The sequence below is a fragment of the Crotalus tigris genome, unplaced genomic scaffold (assembly GCF_016545835.1).
Source record: "Crotalus tigris isolate CLP2741 ecotype Arizona unplaced genomic scaffold, ASM1654583v1 scf7180000018371.15429387391:27106975, whole genome shotgun sequence".
NCBI classification, from domain to species: domain Eukaryota; kingdom Metazoa; phylum Chordata; class Lepidosauria; order Squamata; family Viperidae; genus Crotalus; species Crotalus tigris.
In genome coordinates, this window is record NW_024096970.1 from 8,374,137 (window position 1) to 8,398,918 (window position 24,782).

General features: G+C 39.5%; 1 protein-coding gene across 1 annotated transcript; it reads left to right on the forward strand.

Annotated features, from left to right (window-relative positions):
* The first annotated feature begins 4,166 nt into the window (after window positions 1–4,166).
* Window positions 4,167–24,389, forward strand: CCN5 (cellular communication network factor 5). The gene is made up of 5 exons (XM_039351293.1): window positions 4,167–4,301; window positions 15,724–15,940; window positions 18,356–18,610; window positions 21,034–21,224; window positions 23,279–24,389. The coding sequence occupies exons 1-5, from the start codon at window positions 4,254–4,256 to the stop codon at window positions 23,300–23,302; spliced, it is 735 nt and encodes a 244-aa protein (XP_039207227.1). The 5' UTR covers window positions 4,167–4,253; the 3' UTR covers window positions 23,303–24,389.
* The last annotated feature ends 393 nt before the right edge of the window (window positions 24,390–24,782 follow it).

Genomic DNA, 24,782 nt, shown 5'->3' on the forward strand with positions numbered 1-24,782 from the left:
AATTTTCTTTTCTACTTCCCAATCGTCCCTTGAAGATTGAGTGAGATTTTTATTGACCAGTCATTCAGCTGTTTCCAATTCTTTGTGACCTGATGGACATCAGTTTGCCAGGATTGTCTGTCAATGACTTCTTCTTTGAGTTCTTGTAAACTTGTGCTTGTGATGTCAGTGGCAGCTACAAGTATCCTTTGTTCTGCTGGCCATTTTTTTCAGTACGTTAAGTTTTTCCAACCATCAGGTCTTCTCCAAAGTCTCTTGCTTCCACATTATGTGTCCAGCATAATGAAGCTTTAGCTTTCCAATAAGCAATCTGGTTTTACTGCATCCTGTTTTGAATGAGTGGAATTAATTATATTATATTAAATTAAATTACAGTAATGTTCTCTATATTGAAGAAAGTCATTGCTTCTGCCACCGCACTGAGTTACAACTTGTTCAGATATAAATGTTTTAGCTATCATCTTTATTAAAGCTATTCTGTATAAATATGCCTTCTATTATATTTAACATAGAAGATTTAGACTTGGAAAGCATAATGCTTTGAAATTACTAGGTTCAACGTATTCGTAAGAGTTCTATGCTTCTACCATAGGCTGAAATGACTTGGGTTAATTTTCAAATAGGAGAGAGTAATCAACCTAGAAGATTATGAGTTAAAAAAACATTTAACATTGAAAAAAATATTTCCCATAGTTGAACTATGGCTGAACCTGTCTATGTGCTGTGAAAGTGAGGAGTCTTTTGTCATCTTTTCTGACTGCCAGTTTGTGTTTGTGGGGATGCACTTTGCTAGTCTTCCGATTGTCTGCCCTATATAGTGGCTGTTAAAGTCCTTGCACTGTATTTTTTCTTCTGAGGTAATTGGATCTTTTCGTTTAAAATATTTTGGAGAACTTTAATTGGTTTGTATGCGATAGTAATATCATGTGGTTGTAATCTGTTGGTTTTTTCTGAGATATTTTTGGTGTATGAGAGTGTTATCCTTGTCATAGGTTATATTGGTTGTATTGTAGCAGGCTGTGTATCATGCATTTTTTGACAAAGTTCCGTGAATATTCACTGTGTTGGAAGACATTGTGCAAAGTGGTCTAGTTCCTCTTTCTGGCATTCTATGTTGCTGCAGTATGTTTTGCTGGTCTGAATTATACTTTTATGCAGCTCCTCTTGTGGGAGGTTGGGTTGGGTTGTAGTGGAGCACTGGGTTAGTATGAGTTGTATATGGGTATGTATGAGAAAAATATCAAAAATGCCATGGTCTGAATTCTTTGCAAAGAATTGAAAAGCTTCTGAATGTTAGACTGAGGAGAATAAAAATGCAGGTGAACAAGGGAAACATAAGGGCCAGATGTACAAATGAGGTGAGAAAATTCTTGCATTTAATTTGAAGACTTCTTAAAAATTCCAACAGCTTCAGTTAGGAGTTGAATCTGGTAATTTTTAGAATCACAGCAGACAAAGCTTTGCCCAGAAATAAAGATGCAAATCAAAACATACCAGCTTCAATGGAACAATTTCTTTCCGGAGTGTTTTTTTTGTCCTCCACATCCTCCCTCCCTCCCCCTCTCTCTCTTTCACATAGACACACACAGACACACACAGATACACACACACACACACATACCAGTGTTATTATTTGTTAAAAAAAACATTCTGCATGTCTAGCAAAATGATATCTTTAATAGTACACATAGTTTGTCTGTTTGATTTTACTCCAGTTTTTGATTGCATATGGAATTGTATCTAAGGCTGATGGAGTAACGAAACATTGGTGCAGCTGGAAATCACCAAAGCCTTTACTTGAATGTCTGTAACCACATTCCAATGTATAACTGCAATTAAATACAGATGCTAAGGGCCCAATACAGGCCAGGTCCTCCTCCTTCACTGACTTTCTTTTGCTTTGTTTATCTTCAAGCCCGATGGAAAATTCTAGAGAGTCTGGAAGCTTGCAAACTGTTGACCAATTTGGGGGATTTATTTTTTATTATTGGTTATCATTGTAACTAACCCTATACATTTATCACAGTCTTTCCCAATCAGATGCTCTTCAAATGTGTTAGTAAGGGATTTAAGCAGAAGGAGTTTAACACATCTGTAAGGTACAAGACTAAAGAAGTCTGATTTAGTCTATTCACATCAGCAGGGATCACTGAATTGTAATGTATTTTCCAACATGCATTGTGAAACAAGATACATTAAGCAAGGAAGACTGCAAACCAGTAGGAAGACCAGGTTACCTATGTACAGTATGTTGACCATGTGATGACTGTAGCAAGAAGAACTAACTTTTACTGAGTTGCTACAGCTGAGGCATCATGACAGAGTATTTTTTGTCTGTTTTTTAATACCACCCTACAAAAGTGTTGTTCATATGTAATTTGTATGTGGAGAAAAGGCAAGGAATGATCCATGTGCTTTTCTCTTTGTATCTTGCAAGCACAGACATTTCTGTTTCTCTCAAATAAGCATCCAACAATACATTTCTCTAATATAACCTGAAGCATGTCTCCAAAAGAATTTTTTTCCTCCCCAATAGGCAGGATTGGAGATCATTTGGAGAAAAGCAGCTTTTCTCTATGTATTAGGTAAGCAGGAGAATGATTTCTCATCATTGCCTGATACATCAAAAAGATATGGCTTTTTTTCAGCATAGCCTGTTATAACAGACTTTCCTAAACAGAAATTAACATATTTCAGAAATTTGGATTTTAATTTGAAGGATTTCCTGAACAACATGACCGTGGCTAAGAATTCTTGGAGTGGATGTCTGGGTATCTAGAGAACACCCAGACTACAGAGGGAAGTGTAAGATATAATGTGTTAAGCAGGAAAAGGGTGACACTTTTGGTCCTATTCTCATGTTATTAATGGCATCTATGTATAGTTGTTGGCAAGCAACTGTTCACCTGTAGGGATTTTGCAAGATTGGAATTTCACTCCAGCTAGAAATGCAGGTCATATAAAACCTGTCTTTACAAATAGCAGCTCAAACATTATTTGCAAACAACCACATTGAATGCATAGATGTCAAAGGAGTGCTGTTGGGACTAAGGGTAGAAATATGGCCTTCCTTCTCCTATTTTAACATGGCAAGGCCTTTTTGGTATGTTTGTATGCCTTCAAGTAAATGTTGATTTCTGTTGACTGCCTGGATAAGTATCTGCAGTTTTCTTAGCAAGATTTCAGTGTGGTTTGCCTCTTTCTTAGGGGCTGAGAGAGAGAGTGATTGGCCCATAGTCACCTAACTGGCTTTGTACCTAAGACAAGACTAAAAGTTCTGGTTTGCTGGTTTATAGTCTGGTGTCATAATCACTACATAAAATTGGCTCTCTGACAAGCCCTTACAGGTAAGTAATATTACAATGCTGAGCCTTTACTGGTAGAGTGAATGTAAGGAATGGGAAGAGGGCAATCCATACTGCTTCTCCTACCCCTCCACTCCCACTTTCTATTCATTTTAGAGAAGGCCTACAAAGGTAAGCCTTTACAGGTATAGCCGGAACTACAGTTAAATAGCTAGCATTAAGCATCTTGGGTTTTTCAGCTTTAGACTTATGATATCCATAGGATATTGGAAAGATGGGGCTTCCTGCATTTAGATGATGTGTAAAGGGTAGGAGCTCGTAAAGTTGGGTTGAGAGTAGTAAGCAGTCACAGTTTACAAATGTAAAGGAAGAGGAAGGCTTGACCAAGAAACACAAGCAATGTTTCCAGTAGCACACATGGTGATGATCCAGAAACTGTTATCGCTGTTTGTCTGTCCATTCATCTTCTATCCTTTTCATCTCCAGTCATGGAGACCACCCATGAATATCCACCCTTTCTACAGCATGACACTGATACAACTGATACATTCTGTAGTATATAGAACATCCTGTGAGCAGAAAAAAATTCTTCTTAGAATACCTATTTTATTTATTTGATATTATTATTTATTGCTTTTACTCAATAAAGATCTGCAGTCATCATACAATAAACTCTCTCCATTGTTCGCTTTCTTGATGAGCTGCATGTTCTCACCTTGAAATGTGTGGAAGTATTAATTGGAAAGTTGGTGGAAGGGAGAGATTGAGAGGGAGAGAGAAACTCCTTGATTCTTGCCCAAACCAACTTGTGTTTACACTGGAGCTTAGGAATGACATCAGAGGAGGGAAGAGTATAAACACTTGCAGGAATTTACTCTCAGGCTCTAAAGACTGCAGACATACTGCTGCCTCCAAACAACTTGAGGAGGGATGTGTTGAAGTGTCAGAATGAAACTCCAGTTTCTCTTGATATTCTTCCTCTGTCTCCTTTCCAAGGTAAGAAAACTGGAAAATGCTAACTTAAGCAATATTTTTTTTTTAAATAATGTTCATTGTGCATGCTCAGCTTAAGTATCATATATAAGCAAAACTTTGGAGAACATGTTGCCTTGAATGAACATGTTGCTTTGAAGTCCAGTTTTGAAAAATTAACAGGACAAAGCAATTCCTTTACAATGAATGGATACATATTTTGCAACCAGATCTGTGAATTGTTAATTATGCCTGTATAACATGGGCTCATGTTGGCTGAGGCTCTTGTGTAGAAATCAGTTAAATAGTTTTATCCTTCATAAACAGTTTTTAGTATTACAACATAGGCAGAAAGCCAACCAGCTGGCATTCCTTTTCAGATTTCTCAATTGTTTAAAATATCTAAAGGTCATGTTCAACCAATGCTTCCTGTAGGAATATGCAAGAGGAACAACATGGTACAATTAAAACACAATCTCTTTTTCATACACACACCCATGCAAGCAAAACATATATGGAAAAACAAACATTTGGTAAATATCCCAGTAGTTTTGGACTGCTCCTTTTGGACTTAGTAAAAGAGTGATTGTCTCTAAACTTTGCTTTGCAACGCACAGACTTCAGGTCTGTGACCATAAGATAACCTAACTACACAATGTTACCTACCTATACAACAATTTTCAATAGACCAGACAGAGAAATAAAATTAATTAATTGTTCCAACCTTTCAGCATCTAAGAACAGTAAGTACTGGACAAAAGTAAAACAACTGAAAATACTAGTGTGTTGAATATTCTTACTAGCTATTCATTGAAGGCCATTCTTTCTTAGTGATTGAACTCTTTTATTCGTTTTCTGATAAAATGATGGCTCCTAATCTTACTTATGTTATCATAGACAAAATAAAGAACTTTCCTTTACTACAAGCTAAGCTTTGATATAAGAAATAATTCACCATTACTCAGTTATTCAAACTTCTTAGTTGAATGAAACTGGGTAAGTTTTATTCTCAGTTCTAAGACTTTTTGTTAATTGGATAGATGCAGGAATCAGGAAATAAGTGATTTGGAAGCGGCTGAATTACAAAAGGAAGAGGAATATTGTTGCACAGATGCTCTTGAGCAAGTTATTAAGCTAGTAATTGTGGCCCTTTATCAAATGTCAAGTATATGTTTCCTTGCAAGCTTCTTAAAGAACATCCAGAAAGGAAGGAGCATGTCAAGTGGCACCCAGAGATATTACGTTTTTTTGCAAAACAGATGTCTTCATTCTCTATTTCCATTGGAACTTTAATGAATGCATTCCTTCTTCTTTGGACAGGGTGACAGGATTGGTTTTACTGCGAAGTAGCCTTAGCTGTTGTTGAATTATTAGAATTATACCGTACCCACAGGACTATGCTTTCCTCATACTGGATTACACTTCTGCCATTCCTGTGATGTTGCTTTCATCTCCTTCCCAGATGATGAAAGGGAAAGGTTTAAGTCATTCTTAGTTGTAAAGAATATGCTGTCCCCTTATTCTGATATTATTCAAGGGCAGCCTCAAGATATGCAAAGTCTTTTAGGCTTTGCAACTTACTGCCTTGAAGAGAAGAAGGTGTCAGTGGCTTTGAGCAGGCAGCAAGAGCAATGGGATAGCCTCCCTCTTGCATAAATTTCTGCTCACTTAGACAAGTGGATTACATTTCAAACTCAGCAGATTGTCAAACTGGTAGGAGCATCAAATCTCCAGTAATGGAACCTAAATTAAAGCATCCAAGTCAGATACTTATCCAGCCTTTGTTTGAACACATCCAGTGAAGGAAAGACTTCTGCTTCTCTGGGTCATTAGTTCTAGTGTTGGACAGCTCTTTCTTACTGCTAGGGCTTTTTCTAACATTCAAAGTTATTTGCCTTCCTGTAATTTGTATCTATTATTCTACATGCTGAATCTCAAATATTAGGGAATAAATATTTCCTTTGTATGATATTCTTTTAAGGACATCATACGTATTTGATATTTGTATCCTATCTTTCCTGTAAAGGATTGAAGATAGCATAAGTTCAGAGAAAAATGAGCTGAGAAGTTGCATGATCAGGTGGAAATATGAAACCTAGGTGTATTTGACACCAGCCAATTCTAACACAGAGAACTACTCCTATTTTGCAAAAATAAAGCAATTTGTCAAGATGATTGCTAACCTCTGTAGCTGCTCAACGTGCCATAGAAACGGGGGAGGGGGGTCTGGGAAAGAAATGGGAGTTTCAGGAAGCCCTCCATGGACTGTGAGAACCAAGGTCTATCAAGGCAGGTGTCTGGCAGAGAAGTGGACTGTTCCCATAACAAACAGAAAGACTGTGATTGGCCAATGTGAACACATGGTGGGTGGGGGATATGAAAAGCTATTGGTAACTAACCAGAACTTTGCACAGGTAACTTAGAGTTGATTTTACTTCTTCAGTGCTGGGAAGTGTATTCAATAAAAAATTATCTCTTGTGACACCTCAAGGCTGTAGAGTTTCTTTAATGTTGAATTCGCCAGCCGGAAGATTGACACAATTGTTCATCCTTTGTTCATCCATACACAGATCATATATGTGATAATCAAAGTTGGATCCACCTATGATCTTTCCCAAATGATGTCTGACTGTATAATTCAGCAGAATATTTCCTTGGTCCAATGTTTTATGTTGGGTGGGATAACACTGATTTATTTATTTATTTATTTATTTATGAGACTTATATACCGCTTTTAAGTGCAAGCACTCTCTAAGCGGTGTACATCAGTAAGCAATGTATATATATATTTATATATTTACATTGCCCCCAACAATCTGGGTCCTCATTTTACCTACCCCGGAAGGATGGAAGGCTGAGTCAATCTTGAGCCGGTGAGATTTGAACTGCTGACCTGCTGAACACAGTCAGCTAAAGTGGCCTGCAGTACTGCGCTCTAACTGCTGCGCCACCTCGGCTCTTACCACTGATGTGGTATGAAGGAAGTCTTCCTTTTCAGATCATCATGAATAGACTTCTACCAGATATTGGAAGTGTAAAGTGATAGAGTGGATACTATTGTGCCATTATGATGTATTATAATATGTATAATATGGTCTGGGAAGGATGATACAATTTGGAGATGTGATTCTGAATTAAATATCAAAAAATTGGACTTTACTATTATATGAGCAACTATGTTTTTTTAAGCACAGAGAATATCAATAAATATTACTCTTTTGCAAAGAAAGGCACTGCCCTTATGGAATTACACTCTTTCTGATTATGAATTCATGTTCTGTTGGAAGCCTGATCAAAATTTCTCAGTGTGGTCAAGATTTAACTTTACGTTTAAAATCAAAGTGTTTCCTATATATGTTATGTAGTTTGTCCCTTCTTATTTTTTCTGTTTTTATTTCCTTTTTTGTGTCTTTTTTCTTTCTATCTGTATATGAAAACAAATACACAAATATTTTTTTTTTTTTACAAATTGGACAACTTAAAATGAAGGTGTTGTTTTGTTTTTACAAGGAATTCACATTCTTCCACAAAAGAAGGTTTTCTTATGTAGGGGCTGTGTTAGCTCAAGGGTGGAAATAGCATGGCCAAACATTAGTTGACTTGAAAGGGTGGAAGGAAAAGGCTTAAGATTTACTCTCTGGATCTATCATATGGAGATGTAGGGGTTGGTTATTTGTCTGTCTGTCATATATACATACGTATTTGTATATCACTGTAATAAAAAAATTATTCTCAGTGGTTCACATAGAAAAATACAATATAAATCCCACACAAAATTAAAATTACCACAATAGAAGAATAGAAAGAAAACACAATGTGGCAACAACAATTCAAATCAGGGGAAGGTTCTCTCAGGTTTCAGTTGTTAGAAGCATGTGGAAAGCCAGCAAACAAGTCAGTCTGATCTCCACAGGGAGACTATTCAAAGATAGTCCTCAACTTATGACCACAGTTGGGACTGGAATATCTATCATAGGTCACTGCAATCATAAGTCAAGTTGGAAACAATTTTACAACAATTTAATGGCATTAAGTGGATTACTATGGTCATTAAACAAATTCAGCTTCCCTAAAGGCTGGTTTTTGCTGAATATCAATAGAAAAGGTTGCAAATCCCGACGACTTGGTCATACGTGCACGGTGGTGCCAAGTGCCCAAATTGCAATCACGTGACCATGGAGGTGGTGTAATACACATAAGTGGAAATACAGGTTGTCAGTCACTTTTTTCCGAGACTGTCATAGCTTTGAACCATCATTAAATGAACAGTTGAAAGTTAGGACTACCTGGACAAAAATGTCCATGCTGCAGGGGAAAAGCAGCATCTTCTTACCACAGCCCCCCAAGCCTCCCAAATGTGAGGGATTTGAGCAGTTTCTCCTTGCTAGATCTTGTTTTTTCCCCTTTCCCAGTAAGAAATTATTATGTCAAACTATCTATTTTACTGTAAAGGATAGACACAGATCATAATAAAGACACTTGATTTGATTTACTGACAGATAATTGTGTTCGGCTATTATTCATTGACTCATAAAGAGTTGGAAGCCACTAAACAATAACAATCCAAGTAGTACAAATTTCTGCAGTTATCTGATTTCTGAATCTAGGGTTGAGTTTCTGCATGAGTAGAAATGTATAGCTATGCTGGTTCTAGCCTGAAATGTGACAGCAAGATTTGTTTACCCCTATTCCAGGCCTGTGCTCTGGAGACCTGATTTCCTTCAACCCTGTTGACTTTGGATCAAATTGCTGCTGCCTTGATTCAGTATCACAAATGTGGCCTAGATGATTAACATAGATAATGAACCAACTGGTCCAGCAGGTGTGACAAAATCTGTCCCATCCAATGGCTATAGCACCACTCCCAGCCTTAGACTACCACCATCAGCAATAGCTACTGTAACAGAGCTCTCTGATGTTAAGTATCTGCCTCCTTGCCTGGCAAGGATAATTGGAACCATGGCAGGTTTCCCTCTTGGTGAAAAATAAATAGATAGATGATAGATTAAGACTGAGTGATTTCTTGCAGGATTTATAATCAATCTAGTGACAGAGGGAGCCATGTTTGAATACTGAAATAATAATAGCCTATGCAGTTGCCCAATACCAGGGGATAGTAGAATAGAGGACAAAGAATTGGAGAAGATCACACAATATCAAGAACTGAAAATCAAAATTGAAACATGGCATAAACTAGCTGTGGTGGTCCCAATGGTTATTGGCACACTGGGTGTCATACCAAAAAATCTTGGATAAAATTTAGAAAAACCAAAGATTTACAAAATTTCCATCTGTCAATTGCAGAAAGCCTCACTACTTGGATCTGCATATACACTATACCAATACATCATGACATCCTAGATCACGGGTGTAAATTCATCACATCACATGATGATGTCAATGCTGCAAATACTGTATATTCTTGCTTTGACAATATGCAAAACTGTCTGGTAATTACTGGGTTAATACATAGCTTAGAGTGGGGGGGGGAAAGCCCGGGAAAGAATGAGGAAGTAAACTTTTGACCTTCACACTAATTGGATAATGTGACTTGTGACTGCAAGACAAGGGAGGGGTTTAGCAAGAAAAGATTGATGCCAGCGAGAGGAAGTCAGATTCTGGCATCAATACGTCCATGATGGTGACCGGCAAAATTGTAGCTCTGTAATAAAGACTTTAGGAAACATGCCTGAAAGTTCTTTGAAGTGCTTCATTAGTCGGAACCTGTGACATCATGCCGGAATCCAACACTGCACTCAAACGACCTGCAGTCCCGAACTCCATCAGCTGCCTCTATGCCTGAGAGGAGCTGGCAAAGTATCTCATTATGGAGAAAGAAAGATTGCCTGAGACCAGCCCCGTGGCTGCAACAGTTTCCCCGGGGGGGAAAGCGACAGCCAGCAAGCCGGGGGAGAGAGAAATTTGGCAGATTTCCCAGCTGAGAGCGAAGACTTCAGAAGCAGAATGGACAGATAACACAGTTATGGGTGAGTCGTTGGAAAGATTTCAAAACTTAGAAATGAAAAACAGAAATCAGTTCCTACAAAGTGAAACCTACAGCCCTTGTATTGCAAATGTTCCTGCCATGGGCTCCAGCCCTGAGAGAGAGAATCCCAGTCTGAATCCTCTGCAGCAAAGGGGAAAGTGGGTTTCCCAGCAAGTGGCTGATCCATGTCCTCTGAACTTACCACAGCTAATAGAGGCCTTGCAATGTCTTGGGGTGGTACAGAAGCCAGGACATCAGCAGCTGGGGGGAGAACAGCCACAGCAAGGAGGTTGGCCACAGCCCCCAAACGTGCAACCCCTGGGCATAAATCTGCAGCCAGGTTGGGGCCTACAGCAACTGGGGTGGCCACAAGAGCAGTGGGGAGCCCAGCAGGAAGCCTGTCAGACCCTGCCTTTGCCGGCCAGAGACCCCAACCCTGAAGAGAGGGTGAGTTCCAGTCTGAGGCATCTGCTGGCCAGCAGCAGAGGGCCCAGCAGCCATGGAACCAGCCCCAGTGGGGGTCACAGCAGCCTGTGTTCGCACCACCCTTCAATGCAACCTTTGATGGGGACCCAGAGAAGCTGATTTTTTTTTCTCAACCAAGTGCGTTTTCACTTGAAATACTGGGCCTATCTGTACCCGGAACCAGGGGCCATGGTCGATGTTATTGCGTCCAACCTAGAGGGAGAAGCATCTGAATGGCTGAACCATTTATATAGCAAGCAAGCCCCCGAATTGGAAGATCCCCACCACTTTCTTTTAAGTCTGAGAGAAAGATTTGAGGACCCATCCATCGGCCTCAAAGCAGCAGGACAAATTCACAAAATAAAACAAGCTGGGAGGCCTGCCCTGGAGTACGTGCGAGAATTCCGCAAGATAGCAGGTCGAATAGAGGGGTGGCCTGAGGAGTCCCTCATCCATTACTTCATTGAGGGATTAGACGATCACTTCTCTCAGGCCTGCATCTATCGAGAAATACCTGATCGGCTGCAGGAGTGGTACCAGACAGTCGTGAAGCTAGATGTTAAGCTCTCTCTCTATAAAAAGCCTCCCCCACATGAACCCAAACACCAACCAGAGCTACCTGGACAGCACTCACCCCCACGAAAGCCTTCAACTGTCCTATGGGGAGCTGTCAGTTCAAAGTCATGCCATTTGGACTACAGGGGGGCCCAGCTGTATTTATGCAGTTGATTAATGAGGTTCTACATGATCACTTGTACAAAGGGGTTTTGGTGTATCTTGATGATATCCTGATATACAGCACAAATATGACTGATCACATAAAGCTAGGGAGAGAAGTGTTAAAGAAACTATTGAATGCCAAGCTTTATGTCAAATTGTCAAAATGTGAATTTCACCAAACCCAATTAGACTATCTTGGCTACCGAATTTCCAATGAGGGTATTGAAATGGATCCGGCCAAGGTGAAAACTATAATCGAATGGCAGCCCCCAAGGACTCGCAAACAGCTCCAGAGCTTTCTGGGTTTTGCCAACTTTTATCGTCAATTCATCCCTTCTTTTGCCGAGATTTCCCTTCCTCTTACAGAACTACTCAAAACAGGCAAAGGAGGAGGGAAGCCACGACCGGGCCAACCACTAGCATGGACAATGAGCTGTCAAACAGCTTTTGAGAATTTAAAGAGACTATTTGCTGCTGAACCGGTTCTAAAGCACCCCTGCCCAGGGGAACCCTTTGTGATTCAAGCCGATGCCAGCGATGTGGCGGTTGGAGCAGTGTTACTTCAAAAGAACAAAAATGGGATCCTGCACCCCTGTGCCTACACCTCTAAGAAATTCACTGAGAGCGAGCGAAGATGGGCAATCTGGGAGAAAGAGGCCTTCGCAATTAGGTGGGCGCTATTGAACTGGCGACACTATCTAGAAGGGAGCAAGGTGCCATTTGAGGTATGGACAGATCACAAGAACCTAGAGGCACTGAAAACTCCCCGCAAATTGTCACCAAAGCAAGTACGGTGGGCACAGTATTTTAACCGCTTCAACTTCACTCTAAAGTACATACCAGGAGGAAAGAACTTTCTAGCTGATGCGCTATCCCGGTTACCCCAGTACAAAAGCGAACGAGAGCAGGTTAACGAGGTAATTATTCCCAATCCACAAACTGTTGCTCAATTTACACCTCGCAGGGTCCCCAATCCTGATGACCCTGGAGTGAAGAAAATAAAACGAGAGCTCCTCACTGACCAATGGTTCAAAGATAATCAAGCGTCCCTAACATGCAGGGATGGCTTGGCTTACAAAGGGGGGAAGTTATATTTGCCAGAAGCGCTCCGTCTTAATGCTCTCAAACACAGCCACGATGTGAAGCAGGCTGGACACTTTGGATATTTGAAAACCCTACACCTCACCCGCCGGCAATTCTGGTGGCCAGGGCTGAAAAAGGATGTGGAAAACTATGTAAAAAGTTGTACTGTATGTGCCACAATGAAAAGAATCCCGGGGAAAACTCCTGGGTTACTGCAACCTGTGGCAGACCCTTCTCAACCCTGGGAAGAAATAGCTATGGACTTTATAGTGGACCTACCTGAAAGTAGGGGAAATACTGTCATCTGGACTGTGATAGACCTGTTCTCAAAACAGGCTCATTTCATCGCCTGCAAAGGACTCCCATCTGCCCAACGACTGGCCAAATTGTTCCTGAAACATATCTACCGGCTGCATGGTGCCCCTAAGCGAATAATCTCAGACAGGGGGGTGCAATTCACAGCGAAGTTTTGGAGAAATTTCCTTACATTGATTGGATCATCTCAAGGGTTATCATCTGCTTGTCATCCAGCCACCAATGGGGCCGCTGAAGCCGCTAACAAAATGGTGGAGCAATATCTTAGGTGCTACGTTTCTTACCAACAGACGAACTGGACTGATCTCCTCCCTTTTGCGGAGGTGGCGTACAATAATTCTGTGCACAGCAGCACCGTCTACACACCTTTCAAAGTAGCCACAGGGAAAGAATTTAACCCAATACCTGAATATCCTCAGTTGCCCTCTGCTGCACAGACACTTGATCAATGGGTGAGAGGGTGGGAAGAAGTTTGGAAAAACACAAAAACTGCTTTAAAAAAGACTTTTGAAACCTATAAAAAGCAGGCTGATAAAAAGAGGGCTCCCCAAAGAACATTCCAAGTTGGGGAAAAGGTCTATCTGTCAACTAAATATCTACGCCTCAAATTGCCCAGCAAGAAATTGGGACCAAAATTCTTGGGGCCTTTCCCCATAGTAAAGGTCATCAACTCAGTCACAGTACAACTAAAATTCCCTAAACTGTTAGGGAAAATTCACCCAGTTTTCCATTGTAGTTTGTTGAAGCCTTATCGGGGCTCCACTTTAAGACCTCCTCCAAAGAAGGCACCTGGACCCCTCGTAGTGGCAGGGCAGACCCACTATGAAGTGAAACATATTCTTGACTCCAGAATCTTTAGAGGGAAATTACGGTACTTAGTACAATGGAAGGGATACCCATTGTCTGAAGCCACCTGGGTGAAATCTAGTGAAGTGAACGCTGACAGATTGATCGAAAGGTTTCATGTGAAACATCCCAGCAAATCGAAAGATAACCCTTAACATATGCTTTTGTTTACTTTACAGGATCTGTCCTTCTTGTAAGGGGGGGCGGATGTCAATGCTGCAAATACTGTATATTCTTGCTTTGACAATATGCAAAACTGTCTGGTAATTACTGGGTTAATACATAGCTTAGAGTGGGGGGGAAAGCCCGGGAAAGAAAGAGGAAGTAAACTTTTGACCTTCACACTAATTGGATAATGTGACTTGTGACTGCAAGACAAGGGAGGGGTTTAGCAAGAAAAGATTGATGCCAGCGAGAGGAAGTCAGATTCTGGCATCAATACGTCCATGATGGTAACCGGCAAAATTGTAGCTCTGTAATAAAGACTTTAGGAAACATGCCTGAAAGTTCTTTGAAGTGCTTCATTAGTCGGAACCTGTGACAGATGTATAATGATGTATCACGATGTTTTTTACCTTTGCAGAGCTTGGGTGGGTGTGGCCTGCATGTGAGGCATCCGGCCCGCGGTCCGCCAGTTTGACACCCATGTCCTACATTTTTGGGAAGAACTTGAAGCATATGAAGGCCACTCCCAGCTAATGAATTGACAACTATGTTGTCATTTGTTGTGTATGTAATATGAATAATAGCCTTTCCTGCACTAGGAGTTTGGTTGCTGTTAGGATTAGCTCTAAAGAAACAATTTTTGCAAATGTATTGGACTTCTTCAGATGTTCAGTTTTTTTAAAATGTGAGGACAAGGGTCCTTCAATCTGGATCTCCCTCTGTTGATGGGAAACTGAATGTGATTAGTGTTTTGTTCCATCAGAATCTTAGATCATTGGCTAGAGTAACCTCAGCCTGTTGCTCTTCAGATAGATTAGATCAATTTCTTGAGTCAATTTCACATTTTGAAACCCAGCACATCTGAAAGACAAAAGCTTAGAGACTTTCCTTTTGCTATAATATTCCAATCTGTTTTTCTACATTAATTGAAAATTTAACTTGAGAATGGCTATTTTAAGAACTGTCTGTAGATTAGTGGACATCCGGGCAGTGGTGAGATTCAAATATGTGAACAGCCAATTCTCTGTGGATGCTGTTTCTGGAAGTCCATTCTGGGCCTGGACAACAAAAAATTAACTACTGGTTCTGCCAAACTGGTGCGAACTAGCTGAATCCCACCACTGTATCTGGGCCCTGAGCAATCAACTACCCTCACTCTTTCTCAGGACTGTTATGGTCCACCATCTTTCATTTATAACTCTCCCCATTTTTATTATTAAACTTCTATGATGCCCATGTTGCTAAGGTGATTATTTATTCTTCCATATTTTCATAACACTTAGAAATTATGGAAAGTTGGAATATCTACACATCTTTTTAAAAAAATTAGTATTACATATAGTCCTGGATTTAAAAACCATTCAAAGTTACAATGGACCTCCCCAACACTACCCACAATCCATTTTCAGAGTTATGACAGCTGCACATACCTTACGGTCACATGACTGGATTTTAGGTACTTGGCAGTTGGCTAACCTTTATAGCCATATGCAGCATCCCACGGTCACATGACTGCGATTTGTGATATATTTTTTTTGCCAATTCCAGGGGTTTACTTCTGTTTTCTGGGGGAAAAAACCATTCACTTAACAACCACCATGTTTGTTTAATGACCATCGTAAAAATGGTTGTAACTTTGAATCCGTTCATATGATGTCTCAAGTTATGACTGCAATGACTTATAATTGTAATTCCAGGCTCAATTCTGGTCTAAGTCAAGGATTACCTGTATCAAGAACCATCTCTATGTAAGAAATGAACTCATTTGATAGGGGAAGATGTCCTAATGGAAGATTTCTTAAATATCAGTTTTAACATATAAATTGAACTGGGCATTTTGTTATAATGTTATCTCTCTCCTCCCAGGCAAACTTCCAGCACTGTCAAACTCCATGCTACTGTCCATGGCTCCCTCCCCGTTGTCCACCTGGGTCTCGCTTGGTTCTGGATGGATGCGGCTGTTGCAGCATATGTGCTCGGAGGCTAGGGGAGCCATGCAACCATCTTATTGTTTGTGATCAAAACCAGGAACTTATCTGCGACTACAGCAATGCTCCCACACGAAGGGCAGGAATCTGCAACTGTGAGCAATCTTTGTTATTCTTAATAGAAATTTTGAAGTATGAGGAGAACATCAGCTTCCTAAAAGTAGATGGAGTTATCTGAGTTTAATGCATGCCAGAATAACACAGTATGATTAGGTAATTCACTTGACTAAGACCTCAAAAGCTCAGTTCCTAAATCTACAAACTTTCCTTACAGGTTCAGGGTCAAATTAGACATGGATATTATTCATGAATGTTCACTGCTTCAAAAATGTCAGTAGCAACTAAAAGAAGGGAGAACTGAGAGAGATAATAGGATGAGGGAAAATAAGCCTTTAATGTTTGCTTTTTACCTCAGTTAAACTATAGGCCTGGATTTGTCCTGAACAGGAAAAAAATTGGAAATTGTACTGAGTTAGAAAGAAAGGAAACTTTCTTCAACCTGCCAGCATTTATTGCTGCTTTTCCTATTTTTTGTTATCTTATTTATTTCATATACTGGAGTCCTCACAATCATTATTGCATAAAACCTAAATAAAATATAGGAAATGTGAGAAATATTAAACATTTGATAGCAATAGCACTTAGAATAATATGCTGTTTCATAGTGCTTTGTTGCCCTTTCTAAGAGGTTTATAGAGTCAGCATATTAGCCCCAATAATCTGAGTCCTCTTTTTATCAACCTTGGAAGGACAGAAGGCTGATTCAACCTTGAGCGGGACAGGATAGAACTCCTGGCAGTGGAAAGAGTCAGCCTACAATATTGCATTTTAACCACTGCACCACCAGAGATTCACTGCTAGAGATTCAAATGGCACATTAGAGCCATGTTTTTGATGTCAAACATTCCCATCATTCGATAAAGATCTTGCTAAAAAAAGAATATTACAGTTGCAATCACATACATCAAGGTCATAATTATAGTCCAGGAAGTAGGCAGGTAATGTTGGTTTGATTTTATGACACTAAACTTCTTTTCTGTTCTGCCTCTGATATTCCCATGGTAGCTGAGAGGAATGTAAGCAAAGCTAAGAAATATGCTTCAATTTCCTATCTCACTTGGAGAGTGCAAGTTAGCTGGCAGAAATGTAAACAAATATCAGTTCCCCACAAGGTAAAATCTAACTAGAAGAAAATCTCTTTCTTCCTTAGCAGATCTTTGAGAGAAAAACAGAAGAACTATGGTCAACACTTGGACATTCATGCTATCTTCATCTAAGAAAGGCTTTGGTTCTGTTCTATTCCTATCCTATCCTATCCTATCCTATCCTACATTGAAGGCTTCTTAAAAACAAATAAGAGACAAATAGCCCAATATTTTCTGTCCTCACTAAAAATGATGTATCAGAGTCTTAGGCAGATATGATTCATATCTTGTCCATTAAAAAATGAGAAAAAGTAGATGGTGACACTAGATTGCTTTTGTAGGCAAATTATTTGATCTAGCAGACATGTGGTCCTTACTAGTCAAAGACAAATATTATTATTGCCCTTCCCTGTAACAGTGACATAGGTTTTACAATAACAACAACAAAACCCAAGGTAATTGCTGATTAAATTGTTTGTCAGTCTCTAAGCCTGACTCAGTCTACAGTGCCTATGATATCTTTCCTTTTTACCTATGGCTTCCCATCCTAGGTGTCTCCTCTCTTCAGTCACATCCCTTCTTCCTGGGTCCCAGTGTGATTTCTTCTTCTGCAATGATAAAACTGCCAGTGTTTTCCCAGTGATCTTGTGTTCGACCTATAAATATATGCTGCAGAATTGGAAGGGCCATTTAGGCCACTGAGTTCCATCACATACATAATGCAAGAATACATATTACACTACTGGAAATAGATAATTGTCTGCAAATTCAGTGAAGTGGAGTGTACCATTTTTCTGGGCAGTGAGTTCTATTATAAAACTTATTCATCTTTGGAAAGCTTTTGCTAACATTCACTTAGAATCTTCCTTCCTGTAGCTTATTTTGTTTGATTGATTGATTATTTATGTCCCACATTTATTATTTGTACAAATAACTGAAGGTGGTGAATATCCAACATACTGTTCTCATCCTATTTTCCTCACAACAACCCTGTGAGATGAGTTGGGCTGAGAGAAACAGTGATTGGCCCAAAGTAACCCAGCTGGTTTAAGTGGGCCTAGAACTCAAAGTCTCCTGCTTTCTAGCCTGGTGCCTTAATACTAGACCAAACTGGATCTTTATTTATAATTATACCAATTATATGTCACACCCATAGATAATACAGAACAGATAACTTTCTGTATGATCTCTTGCATACTTAAAAGTAGTATCAGATTCCATTTCAGTCTTCCTTACTTAAGGCTACAGGTACCACTTCAGAATGTGAAATAATCATAGTCTAGTGTTAATATTAGGTGTGAACGCTATCCCAGTTCTAAATATTTATATTTGATTTGTCTCATCGGTTCCCAATGTTGGCTGCAGATGAAGAAGTTGACCAAGACAGTTGTGAAGTGAATGGAAAGATTTATCAAGATGGAGAAGTATTCCAGCCAAGTTGTAAGCTTCAATGTCGCTGCTCAGGAGGAGGATTTATATGTGGTCCTCTCTGCAGTGAGGATGTTCGTCTCCCCACCCCAGATTGTCCCTATCCAAGGCGTGTGGAAATCCCAGGGAAGTGTTGTCAAGAATGGATTTGTGACAGAGAACCCAGACAGATCTTGCAGGACAACATGGCAGGTACAATCCACAGATCCCAACACCCCTTTTCAGTGTCTTTATATTGGGTGACTCACAGTAAAACCTTGGTGGTTGGAACCATGTACCTGGAATTCCATTTAGATTAATGGAGAGCCACTGAATATGCCAGTTTTTCCCGGCAGGAGTTGCTGAAGATGGGACAGAGCCAATTCCCGCCCCCCCAGCTATCATCAACTAACTAAATTGTTTTTCATTTTAATATGGTTCATGTAATTATTTGCCAGTCTGGCTTAAATGCAAGCTCTTTTTAAACTTTCAGCTGGTTCTAGTGGTTAATATACTGGACTAGAAACTCTGAGACTGTAAGTTCTAGTCCTTCCTTCAGCATGAAAGCCAGCCTCACTCATTTGAATGTCTTTTTTTGTATTCTCTCATTTTCAGTTGAACTAACTCAGAGCATCTTATAAATATTTTCTGCATTTCAAGGTCAATAGAAAGAAAGATACTATGATTGGTTTTGAACAGAACAATGTTCTGAGACATTGGGGGATAGAAAGTCTGACGATGTGAATGAATTACATCCATCTACAGGTAGTTCTTGCTTACTAACAGTCTTGTTTAGTAACCGTTCAAAGTTAAGAGTGGCACTGATACAGTAGCTTTACAACTGATCCTTGAATTTGCAGCTTTCATAGTGTACCCACATTGTGTGATTGCCACTGGCACAAATTGGGTGCTTTGCAACTGGCACATATTTACAAGAGTTGCAGCGTCCCATGGTCACCTGATCACTAGTTGAATACTTCACAGACAGTTCTGACAGTGCGAAAACCAGTAGGAAATTGCAAGTCATAGTCAAACCATGTCATGCTTAATGACCTACAGTGATTTGCTTAATGGATGCAGCAAAACTACTGCCATAAATCTGGTGTAGTTACATTTAATAGTTGCATTGGTTAGCAATGGAGTTCTGGTCCACACTGTGGTCAGTATGTGAGGACTACCTGTATTAGACCATAATTGTACAACCTGAAGAGAGAAAACTGCTATATTAATAAATTAAAAGGCATTGTGGTTCTCAGAGGAATACCTGGCATAGCAATCAGCTCTATGGCAGCCAGTAGAGAGGTGCCAATGGTAGTGGTAATGAGCCTTGGAGACACTACAAGTGCTTTGCAGTATGTCTTTTATTAAGAAAAATCACTAGGCCACACAAGGTTGCTTGGCAGGCAGCATGCAACCTGCGGACCATCTGTCAACCGCCTACATTAGATGGTACATGACAGCATCTTGATTGATCCTGAAAGTGAAGCAGGGTCAACTGTAGTTAGCACATGGATGGGGAACCATCTGGGTAGTTAGACCTATAGACTTAACTGGGAAGTTGAAAAAAAATGTTCTGGAAGAAGGCAATGTCAAACCATTTGTGTAATGCCATAAAAACTGCATAAATTTGTCATCAGGAGTAATGCTTGATTCAGAGAAGACTTTACTTTTTTTAGAGCTAAAAATGTCACATACATTCAAAATCCAACCTTGCTTCTGGAATGCAAGAATGCTATGCCTTATAAAAGGAAAATCTTTTAGGTGTGCGACAGGCAACCTGGGTCGCATGGGCTTCATTTGACTCTCTATACCAGTGATTCTCAACCTGTGGGTCAGGACCCCATTTGGGGTCGAACGACCATTTCATGGGGGTCGCCAAACAACGCAGTCCGCCATTTTTTCCCCCTTTTCCTTAGCTGTGCTACTCCCTTTTATTCTATTGGCTTTTGAAAGCCAATAGAATAGACTCTCTTGAATAGAGTCTAATTCTGTTGGCTTTCAAAAGCCAATAGGAATTGTCCAGGTTGTCTCTGCCCTGCTGAGCCCGCCAAAAGTCCCATTCTGCAAAGGGTGCTGCACCAGTTGAGTAGTCCTCGACTTACGACCGATTGAGTAGTCCTCGACTTACGACCGGTTGGGGTCGCGGCATTAAAAAGGTTGAGAACCACTGCTCTATACCTTTTTAAGACCCTGTGAGGCCCCCATGGTTCTTAGGCAACTGGTATATATGTTATGTTTAATGTCTAGAATAGATCACCAAAAATGAAGAGCTGGTCCTACACAATGGTTATAGATATAATGTTATTACTTGTAAGGTGCATTTTATTCATAAATTTAAGTTATATAGAACTCAACAGTATGCATAACAGTATACCAAAGTATACTGAATCATGAAACAAAAATGTACTGACTTAACTACTCCTCAGCTAGGTTGAAGTCACAGTTTTGATTGCCCATAAAACTGCACCAGTTAATAAATCTAGTCCTTGAAAACAGATGCCCTGAAGTTTGGCTTGTTCTTGCGTTTTATAACTTGCTGTAGTTGTAGCCACTGTATGTCTGTGGAAGTTGTTATGACCATTTGTGCCAATTTTCAACACATCCCTTTCCTTCTTTTGTTCCTGGTTTTGTTCCAGGAAGGATATCTGGGATAGCTTTCCCCTATTTGTGTGAAGACTGGAGCACTGAGTGGTCTGCCTGCTCTACCACCTGTGGCATTGGGATATCCACACGGGTGTCTAACAAGAATCCCTATTGCAGGCTTGAAAGTCAGAAACGCTTGTGCATCCTTGGACCCTGCCCAACTCTCATGGGAATAGGCAACATGGTAAGGGACAGGAGTTCTTAAAATTCGAGACAACTCCAGGACTTTTAAAATTGTGTGAAGAAAAATATGTTGCAAACAAAGTCAATACAAACAAAGATTGCTAATCCACTTCCTCCACTAATAATTAAACTAATTAACCTGATCAAATAATAGGGAAAATCCTTTCACAATACAGAGTTTCCCTGGATACACAGAGGTGGCACCCAAAGTCAGCACTTGGGCAGGCATCAAAGAAAAGATCTATAAACTTATTAAACCATGGCAAAGAAAGGCTGTAAGATCAAACGTGACTCATTTAACAACCACCTTGGTAAACAACAGAAAATCTGGTCTCAATTGTGGCCATAAATCAAATATTACCTGTAAACTAAAAGCCACAAAAGTTTATGTTTTTTAATAAACTTTCTTCTGATTTTTTGCTGAAGCTCTGATTGGTACTATAATCCATCTCAGTCTCTTTTCTACACACACATACACTGTGGACCACTAAGCTGTCTCATAAATGGCAGAGCATGTAAAGAATAGCATCTCCTTATATCAGGTATAAATTCTTCCAACAAAATCAATGCCTGCAATTTGACTGCCAAGAACTGCAAGCAATTGAATCCCAAAATAGCAAAGGCCCTTTCGTGACCCCAAATTTGGCAGCATGATTTATTGATGCAGCTTAAAGTACCTGGCTGCATTTGAAGTGGGCTATTTTGTTTAAGGAAGTGATTTTGTTGTTACTTGACCCAAGGAATCTAGCTTTTGCCTAAAATGTGTACACTTCACAGGTTCCCTGTAGAGGAAAAAATGTAGAGTAGAGTGTGAAGCGTTGAAACTAAATTTACTGTGCAAGTACTCAATGTGCCTGTTGTAGCACCCCTGTTGAGAATCAAAATATTCTTACTGCTCTTCAAACATGCTGTTCCCAATGAAAGAACGTAGGACATAGGAGATGAAGGAGCTCCAGTTTGCATTATGAAACTGACAGAACAGAGCATATCAGAGCTGGATAGAAAGGGGGCTGGAGAAAAATAGGAGGAGAGAAATATGCTGGCATCTTGAAGCAATGTCATGGATTCTAACCTGGCCACATAATATTGACCTATCATGTCTCCCACTCTTGACTTGATTAGTACTGGAAAATAACCGTTTGTGTATGATATTAACCCTGGGAAGGATGATCTATATATTTAATTAGGACAATAGGAATTTGGCTACCCATATGCCCCTAGAATGTTCACATGTTCATATACATTTGATTAACTAGCTGTAAACATGAAAACTCAGAATAGCATTCTCATATTTCACAGGACAACATATCACTACAGTAATATGTTCTTCTATTCCAAAGGACAATATGTCACCATAGTAAAAACTGCGTGATGCTCTTAGTCACTTTGTGGAAAGGCTTAAAATGATGGCAAACAGTACACAATTTCTAGTTGCTTGTTGATTGATTTATTCAGGCAGTTTCTGAAATTTCAAAAAACTTGAGCAGATGTCTCAGCACTACTACATCCTTAGCATCCTTGCTGGGAATTCTGGATGATCTAGTTCCAACACATCTGAATAGTATCATTTTGAAGAAAGCTGGTGAACTTGAGTAAAATATCTATTTTTCAGATTATATCAGACAAAGGGTAAATATATCACCATCCATTATCTGGAGAAATGTGGAAAAGATGATTGTCAAATCAGAAATGGTGAAGAAGATGCATACAGTCTTTTAATGAGAAGCTATCAATATGAACAGGGTGCAAATCTGTCAGTCTTTTATGTGTCAAATCTCCCTTCTTTCCTTTGCAGGGAAGAAAAAATGTGGGGATCTTTTGCCTAGTTGAAACACAAAACGACCAAAGTGGAAAGAATGAAGCAGTCTTCCACCCCCCTCCCCTCCCCTGCTTTTCTACTCACATTGGCAGCTTTCTCTAGCTCTTTTTCAGTTTAAAATAAATTGGAAGATCAGTTTTCTTCCATGGTAATGTCTAATTTGGCCGTCTGCCTCTTGTTTGGCCACACTTTCCCAGACAGGGTTGGAATTTACACTGAGTGTTTTATCTCTCCAGAGTGGAAGAGGAAGCCGCTTATAAACCAGTCCACTCCATTCAAAAGTTGACATGCTGACTTCAATCCAGCAACTGGAACACCAGAAACCCAAGCTGATCTTGTTTCTGTGGTGATGAGAGAACCTCTGAAGAATGGAGAGACAAAGCGACTGTTCTCAACAGAGAAGAGAGACGTAGCAAACAAGAATTCCTACATCTGACAACCATCTTCCTTCTTAGTACCACCCCAATGACACTAGACAGCTTTATTGTTTGGTGGAAAAAATTCCAGACCATGTGTTTTAATGTTATTTAGTAGTGATGTCTTTATTGCCAGCTTGAGACTACAGTTATAAATCCATCCAATTAATGAACTGATGCTTTGCAGTTACAGAAATTCAAAGAAACATATCCTGTTATTCTTTCTTCATTATCCCTTCTCCAAATAATAGTTCTAGGAATCTAGCAAGTGAGATCATCATCCATTGTTCAGTATAGTTAATGTTTATGTTCTTCTTAGAAATAAATAAATCATTACAATGCTTAATTGCCTGAAGCCAGATTGACCAGTTTTAGGGATCACAGGAATACGTAATGTTTGGAGGCAAATGTTAGTGACATACAAAAAACAAAGGAGGCATTGTGTACTATTATTATTCGCTATGTGTGTATAAAAGAGAATAATGTCTTCATAACAACATTGCTCATGGATGAAGTATAACCTGACAAATTGAGATGAGTCTTTAATAACTTAGCAGAGTAAAGATCAAAGTTTTCTTTGAAGCTTGTGTCTTGTTGATATTGTGACTTTTGCCTTTGTTTGCATGGAAGAAAAATATGAGAAATCTTTGTAAAGAAAAAAAAACTTCTACAGATTGAAATCACCTGGCAGTGTATATAGTGTTCTGAAGCATAGGTGAAATACTGTAGTCTGATTGGCTGTATACTCATAACCCAGTGAAGATGGGAAAATCCATTTCTGGCTAGTCACGTGAGGAATCTCAACTAATTGGGGACTAAGTCATAAAATCATATAATGATACAAGTTTGTACATAGACAATTATGTATAGTTGGAAATCAGATTATGAAGTTTTGCTTTGCTAAGAATAGAGTAAAAAATTCTATCTCCTTCATTTCCTACTGGAATTCTTTTCACTAGTATTGAAAGTGTTTGTGTGCCAACATACATTTTGACCTCTGTCAAGGGACTACAAGAGTTGAAATAGATTTTAAAATGGGGCTTTTCAAACATCGCAACTTTAAGACTTATGGACTTCAACTTCCAGAATTCTTCAGCCAGCCATGCTGAGGGAGGAATTCTGGGAGTTGAAGTCCACAAGTCTTAAAGTTCCCAAGGCTGGAGATCCCTGTTTTAAAAGGCACTGAATAAGAATTTAGAATATGGTTTAAATTTTTATTATCTTTTTTTCTCCTGTACATGTGATTGTGATATTGTATAGCATACGTGGCACCCATATCTTTTCATGATTATTACTCATGTCTCTAATACCTTAAATACTTGAT

Coding starts and splice junctions, on each gene's coding strand:
- CCN5 (XM_039351293.1), top strand. CDS start 4,254: ATGAAACTCCAGTTTCTCTTGATATTCTTCCTCTGTCTCCTTTCCAAG. Junction 18,611..21,033: donor CTTGCAGGACAACATGGCAG/GTACAATCCACA, acceptor GTTTTGTTCCAG/GAAGGATATCTGGGATAGCT. Junction 21,225..23,278: donor TCATGGGAATAGGCAACATG/GTAAGGGACAGG, acceptor TTATCTCTCCAG/AGTGGAAGAGGAAGCCGCTT.